General features: G+C 46.6%; 7 protein-coding genes across 7 annotated transcripts; 1 reads left to right on the top strand and 6 right to left on the bottom strand.

Annotated features, from left to right (window-relative positions):
* Positions 1 to 20: 20 nt before the first annotated feature.
* Positions 21 to 4131, bottom strand: SERLADRAFT_414416 (uncharacterized protein; the record flags this gene model as incomplete). The annotated part of the gene is made up of 12 exons (XM_007316453.1): positions 21 to 731; positions 781 to 909; positions 969 to 1019; positions 1076 to 1314; positions 1374 to 1568; positions 1622 to 1738; positions 1788 to 1916; positions 1966 to 2073; positions 2134 to 2418; positions 2471 to 3440; positions 3500 to 3654; positions 3717 to 4131. The coding sequence occupies 10 exons, from the start codon at positions 2928 to 2930 to the stop codon at positions 567 to 569; spliced, it is 1878 nt and encodes a 625-aa protein (XP_007316515.1).
* A 130-nt stretch (positions 4132 to 4261) lies between these two features.
* SERLADRAFT_355243 (uncharacterized protein) lies at positions 4262 to 8102 on the bottom strand (the record flags this gene model as incomplete). The annotated part of the gene is made up of 9 exons (XM_007316452.1): positions 4262 to 4872; positions 4924 to 4998; positions 5050 to 5763; positions 5926 to 6319; positions 6373 to 6784; positions 6834 to 6906; positions 6954 to 7260; positions 7316 to 7648; positions 7708 to 8102. 9 exons carry the CDS (start codon positions 7787 to 7789, stop codon positions 4374 to 4376), a joined length of 2889 nt encoding a protein of 962 aa, XP_007316514.1.
* A 1133-nt stretch (positions 8103 to 9235) lies between these two features.
* Positions 9236 to 9972, bottom strand: SERLADRAFT_463308 (uncharacterized protein; the record flags this gene model as incomplete). Its single annotated transcript, XM_007316451.1, has 4 exons — positions 9236 to 9508; positions 9567 to 9602; positions 9653 to 9709; positions 9757 to 9972. Coding segments are annotated over 4 exons (582 nt in total), but the record flags the coding sequence as incomplete, so codon positions are not given.
* Positions 9973 to 10256: 284 nt separating this feature from the next.
* On the bottom strand, positions 10257 to 11994 carry SERLADRAFT_463302 (uncharacterized protein; the record flags this gene model as incomplete). The annotated part of the gene is made up of 5 exons (XM_007316450.1): positions 10257 to 10520; positions 10576 to 10937; positions 10987 to 11202; positions 11253 to 11482; positions 11534 to 11994. 5 exons carry the CDS (start codon positions 11847 to 11849, stop codon positions 10418 to 10420), a joined length of 1227 nt encoding a protein of 408 aa, XP_007316512.1.
* Positions 11995 to 13519: 1525 nt separating this feature from the next.
* On the bottom strand, positions 13520 to 13884 carry SERLADRAFT_384889 (uncharacterized protein; the record flags this gene model as incomplete). The annotated part of the gene is made up of 2 exons (XM_007316449.1): positions 13520 to 13714; positions 13771 to 13884. Coding segments are annotated over 2 exons (228 nt in total), but the record flags the coding sequence as incomplete, so codon positions are not given.
* Positions 13885 to 14298: 414 nt separating this feature from the next.
* SERLADRAFT_360667 (uncharacterized protein) lies at positions 14299 to 15693 on the bottom strand (the record flags this gene model as incomplete). The annotated part of the gene is made up of 4 exons (XM_007316448.1): positions 14299 to 14621; positions 14671 to 15001; positions 15066 to 15216; positions 15275 to 15693. 4 exons carry the CDS (start codon positions 15685 to 15687, stop codon positions 14332 to 14334), a joined length of 1185 nt encoding a protein of 394 aa, XP_007316510.1.
* An 854-nt stretch (positions 15694 to 16547) lies between these two features.
* Positions 16548 to 17801, top strand: SERLADRAFT_463298 (uncharacterized protein; the record flags this gene model as incomplete). The annotated part of the gene is made up of 6 exons (XM_007316447.1): positions 16548 to 16662; positions 16728 to 16796; positions 16863 to 17019; positions 17081 to 17338; positions 17467 to 17562; positions 17670 to 17801. 6 exons carry the CDS (start codon positions 16641 to 16643, stop codon positions 17704 to 17706), a joined length of 639 nt encoding a protein of 212 aa, XP_007316509.1.
* Positions 17802 to 17901: the final 100 nt, after the last annotated feature.

Genomic DNA, 17901 nt, shown 5'->3' with positions numbered 1-17901 from the left:
ATTGTAGGGGCTTACCTATTGATGTTTCCTAGGACGAAATCGCAATATCCCTAGCGCAAGATCTGTTCAAATCTGGCCATTTTCCCCTCGAAATTCGCACTTTTGGAGTTCGAGTCAGGTTTATTGTTGTTGCTACAGGTAAGCTATTCACTAAAGTCCACAGTTATATTCTTCATACTCTATTCTACTAATCTGACAAATTTCTACCTTCATGCCCAGCGACAGTTCAACGGGCCTGTGGAGCCTCATCTCTATTACCGGATGGCATCCGGTGTTCCAATGATAGAATGATAGTATTGTCGATCGATCGGGATAGAGACGCGGAGTACGACTGTAACTTTGCCATATAAACGATGCAGATTCTACTCCCAAGCTTATGCAAGAAATGTTTATTTGTTATACAAACCAGATTTGACCACAAAATTCTGACAGCAGAAAAATAGCAGACCCAGATAACTGCAGTAGTAGACACCAATACATCGAGTCATAATCAACATTGTTCATTATCATAATAAAGAGTAACCAATGTTTCTATCCGAATAGTGATTTCCACAAGCAGAATTTGCTTATGGCAGTGCCAACCAGGCGGAAAGTAGTTTGGGGAAGTTGGGAGTACCCAGACCAGTGACGGGGTCCCATCCGGGAGCAGAGCTGAAACCGTTGGTACCACATCCTTGGTTTCCACCAGTTGTGATATCGTTGAAAGCGCCATTGAATGCAGACGAGTAGATCTGTCAAGGATATCAACACTGATACAATAAAATGGCTTTATGAGCATACCGTAGGGTTGATGAAACCAATAGGGGCCTTTCCGGCAGCGAGACGAGCATCGTTAATAAGGGTGAAGATGGCAGCAGCTACGGGGGAAGAAGCCGAGGTACCGTAGACAAGGCTGAACGAACCGTCAACCTGGAAAGGAGTTATAATTTACTAATTGCGGTAGAGAATGAAATGCCAAGAACACATACAGCGACGACATAGTTGGCACCGTTAGCGGAAATATCAGGAATGCCTCGCGACTAGAAATTGAGAAAGTATAAACAACCTGATTCACAATTCATAGGTAAGGACGCACCTGTCCAGTGGAGTTGTACTGGCTGCTGGTGTAAGGGGGAGGGTAGTTCGTTAGGAAACTTGAAACTGCGGTTGACTGGTAGCTAGGGAGAGAGAAGTAGTTGCTGAATCCTCCGCCGGAGTAGATGACTTGCTCGCAAGCTCCCTCAGGGTCACTGACAGTGGAGCCAGAGTTGATCTGGGTGGCACCAACGGCGGTGACATAGGGACACGAACCAGGGAAAGTCGGGCTGAAGGCGTCTATTTTGATAATCAATCTGAATAAGACGAGACATAAAGGAAGGAAGAATATCACTAACTGTTAGCTAAGCAAGCACCGCCGCTGCCGGCAACGCCGCTATCTCCAGAACTGTAGAGAATGGTAACACCCATGAGACCAAGCTTGGCATACTCGGCACATTGTCGGGTAGCGTATGACACAGAGAGGTCACCCTCATTGTAGGTGTAGGAAGTGGAGATTACGTTTGCGGGGGTGACAGTGCCACAATCCTTGCCTGACAAGAAAGATCAGAGATGCCCTCCGTTTGTGGATAGGAAATATACAAACCATTATAACCACCGGCAGAGGTATCTGGGTAGGCAGAATCTTGACCTGCAGCATCCCCTCCCTCAAAGGTGCAGTAAGAGCCGTCGATTGCGTCGAGGAAGTTGTTGAAAGAAGCACCTAAATTCAACATTAAGATAGAGAAAGAAAGATCGGAACAAACACTTACCCTCGACTATATCTCCAGCCTGATACAGAGTAACGGGCTGCGCAGCCGTGACAATCGACATAGCATACTGTAAGTCAAGGTTGGATTCACCGTTGTCGTTGAAGCCAGTCGTGGTAGTCTGGACAACACCTACTCAGATGTATTAGAGAAGGAAGGGTGTAGTTAATAAAGTGCGTACCTCCATCAATGGAGACAACAACGGGGGCTTTGCCATTGAGATCAGGGGCATAAGAGCTGGCGAACATGTTGATGTCGGACTGGACGAAAGCTTGAGGGGTATATTCGACTGTTCAATATAGTATGAGTGGTGAGCATCGCGAGCGATAATAAATTACGATTGTCTTACCTATTCCGATACTGTTTGAGCTGGTGGAAACCGGTGTGTAGTTGAGTCCGTACAAAGCCTGCAAGCACGCAGGTGTGATCTGCTGATCGCAACCATCGGTACCGGCCAGAAGGTTGGTGACGACGCCAGTAGTCTTTGGGGCATTGCCCATGCCGGGCTTCTTCCCATTGACAACAGCGGGAGGAGCGTTAGCACGTCGGGCTAACTTAGCATCGAAATGGACGGTGGGAGTCACAATATCAATGTGAGGGATAAGGTGGGCAGGGAGATGGTAGCTCTCGCATGCTAGAAAGAAGTTAAAGGACAATTATGGGTTGCAAGTTGTCGGTATGCTCACCGACGTGTTCAGATCCGCTTTCGTGTCCATAAATGTTGTATTCCGTACGCAGAAGGCTTTCTGCCTCCTCTACAGTCGCGTCGACTTCAATCCACGACTTAGCCGGCGTAACCCGAATACGGGAAGAGTCGAAACCGTTGTCAATAAGCCACGAATGGACATTGGAGACAGTCTCGTCACTGGGCGCAAAGGCTTCAGCAATTTGACTCGCCGTCCAGTGTTTACCATAATTGGGCGAGTCCGGGTGCGAAACATCGTGGAGATATTCACCGATATCAGCGATGTTGTTCTGCGTCAGACCAAATCGCAGGGGAAGAGCAGCAGAGGAGTCGTGTCTACGCGAATGGGACCATCCCATGGGGAGAGAAGTACGCTTCTCGTGAACGGTATACGGCACGATAGGGTTCGCGACGACACCGAGTCCAGCACCGAGGACGAAGAGGGAAATGATAGAACGCATCGTGAATGACTTTGCCTCAAACCCGCTGCACAGAATAGGCGAAAAGCTGGGGAAAGATAAAGCTGATTACCAGACGAGTTTTATAGATGGAAGGAATTTATATATGCCGTTTCGGTAAAAAGTGATGTCTGGGTCGTTGGATAGATAACTGATAGGAAACTAGTCCTCCCTAAGCAATAATGCTAATGACAAGAAGATAATCGTTCCTTAAAATTATAGGAAGCGTTCCTTCATGTGGACGTGCATGGGTGTCCATAGGGAGAGAAGTTCGATGTCCTCGTGTGACATCAACGGCATTGACACCGGCGGGACTGACCTACGTTAACACCTGTGTTCGCAACAAAGGGAGTAACCTGCTGACGCTGAGTACTTCTCCATGCGATTCACATACAACTTCCGAATTAATCTACGGCATGGGCCACCAGAGATATCTGGGGTTCAGTGGAACACTGAATGATGAGAATCACCAATGCTTTGATCATTTTCGAACATTGTAAAGATCTAATGAGTCTAAAATTGATAAAGATCCTCCATAAAAATGTTTCGAAGGCTATGCCAAGCTCACATACCATGTAACCCATACACCCAAAGTGGAGGTGGTTGTATCCGGCGCCTAGGAGCTACATGGTGAGGATCATAAGCATCTGGTGACGACATATGCGGGAGGGTGCGCCACGCTGCAGCATAGGATGCTGTAGTTACTGGTTACAATCGTACGCGCGACCTTGATACGCAAGGTACTGATTAGTAGAATTCTGGATGGTTGAGACCACAAATGAACTTTACCGAGATCCACATGCCAGGTTTTGACGGTGCTGTACTATTATTCACAATATATTGGATCAAGTCAGCAAGGGAGACTAGTGCTGCACGTTCACACAATAAGATATCAGACTGTCAAATGACTTCACGGCCAAAACACAAACTGCCAAACGCCACAACACTGGGTCGGGCATATTGTCCGAGCACCATCGGGAAGTTGACATACGCGGCGAAGGCAAGCCGTTTGCACGATACGATAGTGGAGTCATATGGTTTCCAGATACCACGCGCATGCTCGTGCCAGTGATTGTTCCTTGATTTTGAAGGTCCTTGGTCGCATATTCAGTCTTCTTGTAGTTCGATAAGGCAGAATATGAATGACACGGTGCGGCGTAAGGTCAGTCCAACATTGTCGCAACTCTCGCTTGATGATCGTGCCAAGTGATTCAGATATCGAAGGAATGTGGCATTGCATGTCGTCGGTTTTCCAACTTGACTTCAAATCGGAGCCTTGATATCAACCAGACTCAGTCAGAGTCTGTAGCACTTCTTTAACCGTAGCACTCAAATCGTCTTCACTAGATTTGAATAGTGTCGCAAAAAAGAGAGAAAAAGAAAGATACATGACAAGATACTACATATGCTCGAGTCCAAATCCAAGATATCCAATCACAAGTATGTTCATAGCCGCCAGTCTCTAAAGAACTCGTAGTCAGAATGAACAAAGGCAACCATGTAATCATCAACTGTGCCCCCTTCATCCTCTGCATCACCTCCTGCGTCAGTCTCGACCACGTCGTATATTTCAACGGGATCAATGTTGGCCGGCGTCTCGGGCTCAGGCGCCGCGTCAGAGACAGCCGCTTCAGCTGCTACATCTACCGCCTCCACATCGCCTTCTGCTCCAAAATCTGCCTCGTCAGCCCCTTCCATGGCGACTGCCTCCCTCGCTGCAACTGCCGCAGCGTGGGCATCCTCCGTGTCTTCAAATTCGCCAAGTGCCTTGCTCAGTGCGCCCTCTTCCTCGAAGAGTGACCGCCAGTCAAATTCGCCCTTCTGAATGACGAGATCATCAAGAGATCGTTTCTGATTTGCCTTGAGTAGCATCGCTTCCTCGACCGTGTGCGAAGATATGAACCGATAGATATGAACATCCCGTATCTGTCCGATACGATGGGCCCTGGCTGACAATGAATTTCAATAGTACATAGTTATCGGCGGCCAAACACACCTATCCTCGCACTGTCTATCCATTTGGGGGTTAAAATCGCTGTCGTAAAATATGACTGTGTCCGCCCCAGTAAGGCTAGAGCGAGAAGGCATCAGCAATGGCATAGCCACGACAACAAAAACGTACTTAATGCCAACTCCCCCAGATCTTGACGAGGAGATAAAGCAGAAGATCCGTGTGTCCACATTGAATCGTTCAGTTATGTATTGTCGATCTTCGATTTTCGTCGCTCCATCGAGTCTAAGGTAGAGATAACCATGGAAGTTCAAGAAGATCTCGAGGATGTCTAGGATCCGAGTCATTTGCGTGAAAATGAGCGCACGATGTCCCCCAGCTTTCCGTTCCCTCAGTAACCTCGCTAGCTCCTGCAGCTTTCCACAATCGTACTGCAAAAGAGAGGGGTTAGGAAATGCTATCTGTAGCTTGACGCTAGCCCGGTGCAGCGTGCTATCGAAATCCAACTTCGGAATCGAACCCGCTATCTTAGATTCGAAGCCAGACAACGCGATACGAGGCAAATCAAGTGCAACGACGGGTGGTGTGACGAAAACAAAATTGTCAATCACACTACAGAGCTCCTCGGCACGCATGGAATAAGACTTGACTGCTGCATTGGACAATGTTGTAGTCTCCAAATAATTTCGGCTGAGATCGACAGCAGACAATGGAAGTAGAGGGCGATAGCAAGTCCTGACAGTAGCCAGCATTTCCCTGTCAATGACAGGCAACCGATTGCAGCGCAGACGATTGAGATATCCCATGTGAGTCCAGCGAGCGATCTTTTGAGCGCGCTGCTGGTATGATTGATAGGCACGAAATCCTTGAATAGTTCGATTATCCCTAGGAGGAGGCTCTCCAGGAAGTTCAGACACAAAGGGTAATCTAGAAGTAGCATCAAGGCGACGGGTTTCAATGGCAGCAAACATAGAAGTATTCTCTTGTCCAGCGAAGCGCAAGCCTAAGAGATCGAGGTCAAGGGATTCATCGTCTGTGTCCTTGAACATTTGCCGACGAATGAGGAGTTCTTTGACTTCAAAGTCGGCGATAGCTGATCGTTGCATGGCAAAGGACGTGACGATAGGTCGAACTTCGAATAAATCAGGGTGGTTGCATACTTTTCTCAGTTGCATTAATATATTGGCAATCTTCTGGTAAACTCCGGAATGCAGCGCGTCTCGAGTCTGGGCCCGGGACATAAACTCGTCATAGAGAAACCGTTGCCTCTTCGATAAATGGCAAAGGACGAGATGTTCAAATTTGCTAGGAAGTTCTTTCTCGACGTCCCGTTTCAATCGGCGAAGTAGGTAGGGCCGTAAGACAGTGTGTAGTTTAGTAACACGCTGCATATTCTCGTCGTCAAGGACGGTGCCCATTTCGATAGCCTTCTCCAGGGGATCTGTAAATCTCAATGAGTTTCATTATCACAATTAAGCCAGTAAAGAGACATACTGGAAAACCATTCCCCGAATTCCTTGAGGTTAGCAAAATTAGTACCAGACATGAGAAACTGCAAAAGGGCCCAAAGCTCGGTCAAGTTGTTTTGAAGAGGAGTTCCCGTGAGCAGAAGTCGACGAAATGAACGGAACATCAACAAAATATTCCAACGCTGCGACTTGAAGTTCTTGATCATGTGCGCCTCGTCCAAGATCATGTAATACCAGGCTTTGCGCCTAAATATGTGGGCGTCTCGACTAGCCAAGGTATATGATGTAATGCAAACATTAAAATGGTGTTTATTATACCACCCTTGTCGAAGCTCCTTTCGGCGCTTTGTGGTGCCATGGTAGCTAAGAATTTTAAACCCTGGTAGGAATTTCTTAAACTCCATTTCCCAGTTTAGAAGGACACTTGTAGGAACGATCTATTCAGATACTCAGCGATAGAAGCGACCAAATGAAACAACAACATACAATAAGGTGCGGTCCCCAAATCCCCCTATCGCAAGCAAGATGTGCCAAGAGCGCAATGGTTTGGATAGTTTTTCTTTGAAAATTATGAGTAATAGCTCATATATATCTGGGAGAACATACCCTAAGCCCATTTCGTCCGCGAGAATACCATTCAAGTTATTGACATGGAGGCTCGCCAACCATTCGAGTCCTGACTGTTGGTACGGCCGTAGGACCCCACGAAGTAATATGGGAGCCTTCACTTTATCCTCCGTATTCCAATCAATAGGAGCTACGGCATACCGCTTGAGATACTCCGGGATGAGATTGTTGTCTTCTTCGTCCTCATCGTCTGAGTCATTGTGTGGAGTGGTACCCTCACGACTGTCGACAAGCGCGGGAGACATTGGAAGTCCATCTTCAGCAGGTGTTGCTTGATCAAATAATACTACAAAGACAAGGCGTCAGACAACGAAATTAAGTAAGATCATTATCAAGCGCACCTTGTGTGTTTCCTGGGATAACATCAGCCGACGATATCTCAGAATTGTCGCCAGCTATGGCTTGATCCTCAGCCAAAATAGTGGACTTATCATCAGTGTTCATCGTTATATCAGCTTCAGAAAACAATGAATCGTCCACCTCCTTCTCGGAGAGAACCGGATCAGCATCATGAACATCACTCGAGGCAGGAGAGCCTGACGCCGGCATTAGTGTTGAGGGCACTTCATGGGAGATATCCTGTTCAGCATCTTGATTTGCTGGCGGTAACAAGGTGTGGCGTGGAGGAGACTGAATATCAAACAGCATACTAGGTGGGCTCGAGTTTTTCGAATCTATAACAAGACAGGGTTTGGGTAAGTTCGTACTGCACACGACGGAGGATCATCCAAACCTTCCTCAGCAGCCTGTGGTGTATCTTCATAGTCATCCACATCGGGATCAGACTCTGACTGCTCCTGACTAGGGAGCGCCATATCCACACTTTCCTCTTCTGTGGCTCTTTGGGAGCGGTAAGAAGTATGGTTTTCCCCTAATAACGCAAGGGCACTGATGTCTTCATCTTCGTCTTCCCCAGCACTTGAAGTGTCCTCTTCACGCTCATTGGTCAGCTCGCGATAAACTTCTGGAGTAACAGCTTCATCATCATCGCTCGCTTCTCCCAAGTCAGACACCTCCCAATCATCAGGGTCAGATGCCCAATCCCTAAGTGTACCAGAGATGCTGCTGGACCTGCTACGAGACCTGGAAAGATCACCTTTCGCGAGTTCTACTTGTTGAGTCTCCAAAATCTGCCCGGACTGGTCAAGAATAGCGTCAAGATGCTCGTGTCCACGTATCATCTCTTCCTTCTCTGCTCGCTTTCTCTCCTGTTCGCGTATATGCTATGGGCAAGATCTAAATCAAATGAAGATACCATAAAACCGAATTACACACAAATACAGCCTTTTTCCATTCATTTGTCACCATTTTGATGGTGGCCTTCGCCAGCGCTCGCAGACGCTTCTCTTCTTGTGCTTTTGCCTTGTCTTCTCTGACAGAATGGTGATCCCAGTACGATTGGATTTTGTTTGCAATTTGAAGGGCTATCTGACGACCATTGGATCGCCCATTTCGAGGCCTTGAAACAATCGCCTCTACAACGTTATCCCGATGATCAGCAGTCCGGGTAGGCTCTTTCATATACAAATTGTCACTCCCGACAATACCCTCAAACACGTCTGTGTCAAATATTGCTCGACCCGTCTTCCGTAGGGCGTCGGCTCGATCAAGTAGTAGGGATTGTTTCTTAGCCATCTCCTGCAGACCCTGTTCCTGGACATCTTGGTTATCAATTGTATTATAAGACGACAAGAAGGCGTGCAGAGAGTCGAATTTCTTGAGTGGAGGGCGGTGGAGAGGATGGGTAATAGACGGCGGAGGCCGTCGCACGATAAGTTTTATACGTTTGATAGAAGGCTTTGGAGACACTAGACTCTCCTGCTTCTGGTATGGTGAAAGAAAGGCTGTCGATCGATCCTAACAGCAACAATCAGTATCGACAACAGCAATGTAATGAGAATGATTACATCTGCGGTGTTCTTAGCTTTGCTACTATTAGATGAGGTATCATTTTTCAATGCGTGTCCATGTAAGGAATGCATGGATACATGCCGACTGAGTCTATGATTAGACTGTGTAAGGTGTGGCGTGCTTTCTCCTAAGGTGCCAGAAAATGACCCTGTCACCCTACGTTTCTTGCTCGCAGGGGCAGAAGGGTGCATCGCAGAGACTGACGCCCCATCGGAAATGTGGCGCTTTCGTGTTTCGTCTAAGACCCGACCACTGCCGTGGTGAGAGCTTGTAGTATTTAAATGTTCCAATGCCCGACTTGGATTGGGCGGCGTACGTATTTGGCTGGTAAACATTTTCCCTTTGCCTTTACCAGAAGTACTACCTCGAACTGGAGATTCAGGAAGCAAGGCCACATGAGATTTATCGCCATTCACTGCTCTCTCTTTCCCTTTAGCACTAGCAGAAATCGACGGCATATGTTCAAGCATAGCGTTCCTGGCATCCTTTCCTGCTGCAGATGAGGAGCCTCCAGAAGACCCCTTTATGTTCATGATACGTTGCGTATGAGATCTCCGTGTAGTGCGCGATGCCGAACTCGAAGATTCCGAAGCCTTGTTGAGAAGGTCATATCCCGCTTGGTACTACTCGGGTCTGTCAGTCTCCTCCGAAAAGTGGTACTAGAATGGTATAGCAACGCGCCTCTTGAAACACAGCAGAATTATCCTCCTTCGCAACCTTTAAGCTGTGATGAGACCTGATACCCTGAGAGATATCTCTGAACTTACCTTGGGGTCAAATCCCAACAAAGTAACAAACTTCTCCAAATGAAACAATTCTCGGATCTAGAGAAAGTTTAGAAAGTAAAGAACCATGAAAAACATATCCGAACCATAGCATCATGATCATAAAGAATTTGGTCCAACTCTGCCTGCTTTTCCGCTATCGTTGAAGAGCGTTGAGAAAGTATGCCATCCATATTCCCAGCACTCTCGTCCCCGTTGCTAATACCACCCGAATGATTCGACACTCCAGCAGGCCACCCATGGACAGTTCCAGCAGAATGCGAGCTTCCTAATGATATGCTGGAATAATTCGCAGGTGCCATATATGCTGCCTTGCGACGTAAACGCTATAACTCCCGCCCACCGCAGCTAACAAAATATCAACGCAAGTCGATCTCCGCAGATTCCTGATGGTTTTACGAGATTTCAAGACTGCTGGACAGGTTGCAATCGCAGGAGAGCGCCAGTCATGGAATGGAGAAACAAGAATAACGCAGTCGCCGTCTTCTGTGGTGGTGGACAAAACCGAGGCCATTTTCCGACATGATGTTCGTGTTTGTTCAAACCAAACAGGAGCGGGTGCCCTTTTCGGAGGCTCGTCGTTTCACAGCACGACTCGGGATGCGATTTCATGACTGGACCTGCAACAAGATATTTTACAAAGCGATATGACAGCGTTACATGATAGAATCCTACAGACAAAGTCCACCACAAGCTATTCAAGAATATAAATAAAGAAAAAGTTATTTTGCAAGGGTACTATGCTGGTCATGTGTGGGTATACTCAAAATCCGGAAAACTGTTGCCCCAAAGATCTTCAACCTGCAACCCATACGTCGATGCAACGTTATCTTCAGGATATTTTTCGAACCTAGAAAATTATATGAACATATAGCGGGCGAAAAAAAGTGTCAATCTACACTCACGCGCTAGCGTCACCATCTCCGGTGATTTTAGGCAAGTAAGGTGCTGTGATATCTCTGTTCAGTAGTTTGGTCCAGTCAACCTCCCTAAACCATGGGTGTGCAAAGACATCTCCCGCCCCGTGTCGTAAATTTCCGTAACGTTTCGAAGGGTCGCCTTCCATAAGCTTGAGAATGAGATCGGTGGCATAGTTATTGAATGCAGGCCATAGAATAAATGCAGGCCCGCGAGTTATCTTTTCATACAGCAGAACGGGATTGGCATCTTGTTGGTGATAGGGTGGTAGGCCAGAGAGCATTTCAAAAATTAAAACGCCTAGCGCATACCAGTCGACACTCTTATTGTATCGTTGCTGACCAATTATCTAGTCCGATACGTTAGATACGAATGAGGTCTTTGGCACAAAACTATACCTCGGGGGCCAGATAATCAGGGGTACCACATAATGTCCAGGTGACAGAGGCACATTGCTTTGCAAAGCCAAAGTCGGCGATTTTGATGTGGCCATCGAAATTGAGGAGAATATTTTCAGGTTTAAGGTCACGGTATATTACATCGATAGAATGCAGATGGTTGAGAGCGAGAGCAACCTCTGCGGCATAGAATTTAGCAACGGGATCTGGGAACCTCTGACAAAAGATTCGTCAACTATACTAAGACGAACACAATGAATTCGTACATTTGATCGACGCAAAAGAGTAAACAGCTCGCCGCCGGGAACAAAATCCATGACCATGTAAAGATTAGCATAGTCCTGGAAAGCGCCCCATAGGTTGATGATGAAGGGATGCTGCACTGCTTCCAGCATGCGTTGTTCATTATTTGTGTGCTCTACTTGTTTCATTCTCGCAATCTTCTCCTTGTTCAGTACTTTGATAGCGTAAAAGCGGAGATTGTGTTTGCTCCGTACTGTACTTATATTCAGGTATTGTTAATGCCGAGTCGATATGGTCAACATACCAAGGTGAACACGGCCGAAGCTGCCGGTTCCCAGCGTTCGTTGAATTATGAAGTCTGATAGACGATAAGTGCCTTTGGGTCTCTGAGCGACGCGGGGGAGTGGTATAGGAGCTGGAAGCTCAGCGCTGCTCTCGCGCTTGCTCCATTCGCTGAGGGACGTCCTCTCAGTAGACATTGACCCACGATGCAAACCAAGCTGGGACACCGGTGTAGTGGAACCATCCCGAGAACTGGCCGGTGATGGCGGCAGAACAATAGGACCTGAATGTTTTGAATGCCCCAACTGCCCAAACTTGTCTGTCATCCGCTTGATCATCCGCGCGACAACGTAGAAAAACAGAGCGAGAAAGACCTAGAAAATAAAGATAAGGCGAGCGAGGATGATCGGTGTGGAAAGTCAAGATGCTATGAACACATAGCCCTCCCTTGTTCGATCTTGCCGGCGTTCCACGACTTCCATTGTTCTCCATCTGCCAAACACCGGTCAAATAAAACCTTGTTGCAGGATCGCGTGAGATCTCACTCACCGGCATTCTCCGTCGCCTTCATTTGGGGTTCCGCTTATTCGCAGTTGCGTCCCTACTGTAAGGGGCTTTCGACGTCGCTATCATCTATGGTCTGCTTTTTGTCATACACTGGCGAGGTGAACGGATCACGCGTGTATCTCCAAGGCTGTCCTAGCGATAAGTTCATTCATGGCCGTTTCAAAATGTATGACACTCAACAAAAGGGACATCACATGTATCAGTGAATCATGCACCTGGAATACAATACAGTGATATAAGTCAACAACACCATATCTACAATCCTGCAACAATGCACTTTTAGACTAAATATTTTAAATAATAATTCTCCTTATGGTATACTAGTACTAATCCATTGTATACAGAACAATACAACAATGCATGCAACAAACAAAACTAGCTCAAAACACTGCAAGCAACAGCAAGTAGATCATGTACATCACTAGCAGAAAAATAGCATAATATCTTACAATGTCCTTATATTGCTCAGTAAGCAGCCCCAACCAAGCTGATTTTATGTTTTAACCATATCTGGCACAAGAGTGAGCACAAGCCTTAATCAAGAGACTGCATACACACTTGGATCCCAGCCTAGATGTTGCAATGACCCATTCTGCACTTTGTGAATGAAAGAATTCATCATGGCTTCATAAGGCTTAAACTTCATGTCAAAGTCGGAAGATGACCGAGGAGGGTCACCCATAGCAGACACCCTCGTTTGGGGTAGCTGCAATGACTGCCTTAAATCTTCTATTAATTGTGTATTGTATGTTTGTCCCGGAAGTAGTGTGGGCTCGGTCGGGTTTAGAGCCACAGCCTGGAACAAGTTGCTATTGGTACCACTGAACGGATAATTATAACAACGTATCGGACTTACAGGTGCCTCAGTTACGGGGTCTCGATCAGTTCTCCGCACAAAGGCAGATAGCCCATCAAGTTTGTTCGATTCAGTGAACGCAGCATGACGAGCTTTCTTTCGCAACACTTCTGGTGACATTGAGTGGGATACTGACGGAGATACATATGGCTCCTCTTTGACAGCTATGGAAGGTAAGGACATTTGGCGAACGTAAGGAGAGACAGACTCCGAAGGCGTAGGTAGATGTGGAGTTGGAGCTCTTTGAGGAGCTTCAGGCTCTTGAAGGCGTGTATGTGAGGAAGAAGCCACTGGAGTCGAGGATTTGGCCTTCTGAAGGTCAATCCACGTCACTACATCATCGCGGACCACCTTCAGTCGTTTTGCCCACACTTCCACTACTTGGTCATTGGGTTCTGGTAGTTCAGATAGCAGGACTTCTAGATGTTGTATACTGCTAGGCGTCAAAGAGGGATATACTATGCAGCAAGACATTAGCGCTCAAGGCACGTGAAGTAAAACACCATCACATACGAATATCGCGACTTGAAGTTGTAGTTGTGACAATGCGAGATCCTGATGCGAGGTAACTTGAGATAGATTGTTCGGGGTCATCTCTGCTATTCCGTTTATCAGATAGTGAACCAGGAGTGCCTCCACTCGGTAGCGTTCGATGACGGCTAAACCATGTGTTCAGTTTGTCGAGAGTGAACTCTTCACATCCCGAAAGTGCCCGTACGGCCTCCAAAAGTTCCATTTTTTCCTGGCGTGTTGGATAAGCTGACTCGTGTTTCATAAAATCTGACGTTGCAACACGTCTTTGAGTGATATGTAACAGAACAAGCCCTCAAACTTACCTGACAAGATGTTCGAGCCTGCCTTGGTCAACCTATGGCGTGCTTTCGTCAAGGAGCCCAAGCAATCTAATGCTTGCGTTGCCTCCATTGGGAGTATATAGTTGGGGCTTATGCAAAGAGAAGGCCTCTTCTGCTTCAAGATACAGAGAATATATATTGTAAGGGATGCCAAGCTTTGTCACTCATTACTTGAATCTCACCACTAAGCTATAAATATATTTCGGCCTAGGCCGGTTAATCATGTGCTTTGAAAAATAGCAACCTTTAAAGAAGTTACCTAAATTTTGCCAGCCATCAATGGGTGCTCCACGAGGAACCCCTGGAATTTAACAAAAGTGTTGCATGAGCGGGCATTGGAAACTTATGGTCTAACCTTCATTGACAAGGCCACGTTGGTTATAGGAAGCCCCTTATCAAGGGCCATCCATAGGCCATCCAGGTCCATCGTACCTGTGTGACTTGCAATAAAGGGAGAAAAAACAAAAGATTTCACGTGCACTCCGTATGTTCTTCACACGAATGGCTCTATGCGGATCACCGCGATCCAACGTATATTGGGTACTATAGCGAGCGAGATCGTGCACGAGGGGCATGCGTGCTACGATGGTCTAATCCCAAAGGAGACGAGCCGTTGGTCTTCTTCCCCTTGTTAACCGCGCTCTGCCAGGCTTTTTGTAGGGGCCCGACTTCTGTCTTCAGTTTATTTTCAATGATCATCTTTTCCATTTCTCGCGACAGAACACCCAGGAATTCCTCTGGTATTTTTTCACGGGAAGAACTCGGGAGATTAGATGAAGGCGTCGGCCGAAGACCTTCGACGGAGGAAAGTTCTATATTGAGCATAGTTGATACTCCATTGCCGCTAAGTACGTGATAAACGCTGATAACAAAAGCGCTCACATTCTCGGTCGGTTGCCTTGATTAAGCCAACCAATCTCTCTGATAATTTCCTTGCTGCTTGAGGATCCATCCCTAGTTCACCCTGGACGAGGGAAGGGAATAATATCGGCACCACTCGGGATAAAGCCACGGACATGAAAAAGAAGAGTTGATGCAAGAGAAGAATATGCTGATAGACCGTTCGACGAGGAAATAGAGCGTGTAGAACCATTCTGGAAGGAGAGACACTATCGACAAATAGGTCATCGATGGGTTCAGGCGAAAAAAGTGAGGGTGTCAATATGAGATACAATTCAGATGCGAGCAATGCAATGAACAACAGATAACGCCACTGGATATAGTCACAATTGTACTGAGTAAATCTTGCAATGGTACAAGTACAGATACATGCTTACAAGTGCAATTGGACTTGGTCTACCAATGGCTGAAAACACAAAAAGGCCCATACCTGTCATGATGTGATAGGGCGACGAAGACAGCAGGCCACGACGAAGATACTCTCGCATTGTCGTACAGTCTTTCCACTTCAGAACTTCGGGCCCAAATCTGGAGTCCTCGGCACGGAATCAGCTCAGGTCTTCATAAAGGAAGGAATCGTACTCACTTGTCATACGCAAACCTGATGACAGGGTCTTTCAGAGCTTCGAAAGCATCTCTGACCTGAATAAAGACATCTTCGCCCTGGGAGCCTACTCGGTCGGGATGATTTTTCTTTGCAAAAGCTCGAAATGCTAGCTTGAGCATGTTTTCGTTAGTATCCGGATAAACGCCCAATAGCTCATAAAAGTTGGGAGCCAAACTGCGTGAGGCCTCAAGAAGGTTATATGAGAGGTAGCACAGAACGACACCAGCAAAAGCGAAACGATATTGCGAGGCATAAACAGGAGTTCGTGGGACAGGAGGAGGTCGGTTGAATGCTGTATAAAATGTATAGTGGAAAACCCGTAGGACTTGTACCGTGACTAAATCAGGTAGATATGACCAGCCAGCAAAGCCGAGGAGAGCCTGCGTGGACATTTTCAATGTGGTTACTCCGGATAAACCTAGCAGTACAATTAAATCCGTCAGATTAATGAAACCTAAGCATACAGAAGGGAAATCAAAATAAGCTCAGGACTGGAAACCAGTCATAGGAGATCTCATCTCGCTGACAGTAAGACATTCTAACGTCTACTGCAATACCTGCACCAACGACTTGTATGCACGTAACCACGCATCGAAGCATTGTTCTCCGGCTTCGACGCTTGAAACGCGCAATGCTCCTGGAGTGAACCAGAGGCAGATGTAGCGTTAGAGAAATCCACATCTAGTGACCACCCATGACAGAGAAGATCTCTTCTGCCTAGGCTCGGCTAGTTAACGCGAAGGCCATTGTGTAACCTACACCCAATCATTTAAAAGGATGTAAGACACAAGACCCGAATTTTAGCTTGGCCTTTGCCGACAGGCTTTCGACATTACAGCCATGCCAGCCTAAAAGAAAGCTGTGATGTTGGTCCAGCCTTACGATGTACCACGAGAATCTCGCTGTGGCACATTGAGTAATAGACACACTGTCGGGTCCAGGTAAAGAAAGAAGATAAAGAATCTCAACGTCCACGTCGACCCTTTTACTAGAACATCATCGCAGAGAAAGTATAGCAAATGAACTCGCCTTACACAATCGGAAGAGATGGCCTTCAATGATATGGTATGGGTGAAGATATGGAACACGGATGTGAAAGAGTGACCACAAGCCTCCCGACGACGACAGCTCGATTCAGAGCATGGGTTTACTGGTGGAGGTAAGGTACGAAGAGATGGAATGTGGCGTCGAAATGATGCGTGGGACCGCCTTACATCATCCGAGCTGCACCCAGTTTACTTTCCTACACGTCGGCGTCGCGTCAGTCAACGTTTTCTCAACGACGCTCAATTCTGTCCTAGGTCGCCGTTCAAAGCCGTTTACCAAACACTCATAGAATATTGTCATGAATCTCTTTAGGCTGCTGGGTACGTTTCACAATAGTCGTACTGTTATGTGAAACCTGTTATCTTAACTGAACGGCGGATAACAGGGGACCTGGCCCATCTGGCTTCGATATTCATACTGGTCCACAAAATTCAGACCACGAGATCATGTCGAGGTACCCATTAAATCGCAACTTTATGTAATTGCTTTAAAATTGACCCTAATTCTGCTACCCAACCAGGTATTTCGTTTAAGACCCAAGCCCTCTACGTCCTCGTTTTCGTTGCACGATACATCGACCTTTTATACCGCTGGATTTCTTTCTACAACTTCATCATGAAGATATTCTTCATTGCAAGTAGTTGCTATATTCTGTATCTTATGAAGTCACGATTCCGGTAGGTCAATTCCCCTGACGTCTAGCTTCGGTCGCTAAAGTACCGCTCCGTCTCTACCCAGTCCAACACATGATCCATCCATCGACACATTCCGAGTCGAATACCTCCTTGGACCATGCTTAGTGCTTTCACTCATCTTCAACTATCACTTTGAGGTGGCGGAAATTCTGTGGACATTCTCTATATACCTAGAGTCTGTTGCTATACTCCCCCAGCTGTTTATGCTGCAACGCACCGGAGAAGCCGAGACCATCACTACTCATTATCTGGCTGCTTTGGGTATCTATCGTGCGCTTTACATTCCCAATTGGATATACAGGTTAGTGAAATGAGACCTTGTGGTGCTTTGCCTGTCACGGAGACAAATCTGGGTTTTCCTTTTATGCAATGTCTTAGAGCCAAATAATAAAACAGACACTAATTCTTTTGTTCTTGTCGATGTTGTAGATACTTTACCGAAGACCTGGTCGACCCCATAGCTATCACTGCTGGGCTAGTGCAAACAGGGCTTTACCTTGACTTTTTCTATGTCTACGTCACAAAGTACGTATTACTCTTTCAACACGGCTTCAACTATTTCATTGACCATACCCTCACATCTTCACGTCACTAATGGTGATTTTTCATGTACCCGGCTGCACGCTACACAGAGTATTACAAGGACAGAAATTTGAGTTACCAGCTTAAGATGGTTGCAGGTACACGATACACGCTGATATTTTGACCTCTTTTTGGTCGTACTGTCAATAATATATCGCATATTTTCGAATGAAACCGTAGTACTTATTCTAAGTTTTTGAGTGTTACCTAGTCAACATGCTCGGCATAGTTGACCGTGTGAATGTTGCGTTGGCAGACTCGTTCCGCGCCTGCTTAGCCATT

This window comes from Serpula lacrymans, assembly GCF_000218685.1.
Source record: "Serpula lacrymans var. lacrymans S7.9 unplaced genomic scaffold SERLAscaffold_5, whole genome shotgun sequence".
NCBI classification, from domain to species: Eukaryota; Fungi; Basidiomycota; class Agaricomycetes; order Boletales; family Serpulaceae; genus Serpula; species Serpula lacrymans.
Note: the sequence above shows the minus strand (reverse complement) of the source record. Positions and strands in the feature narration are given on the sequence as shown.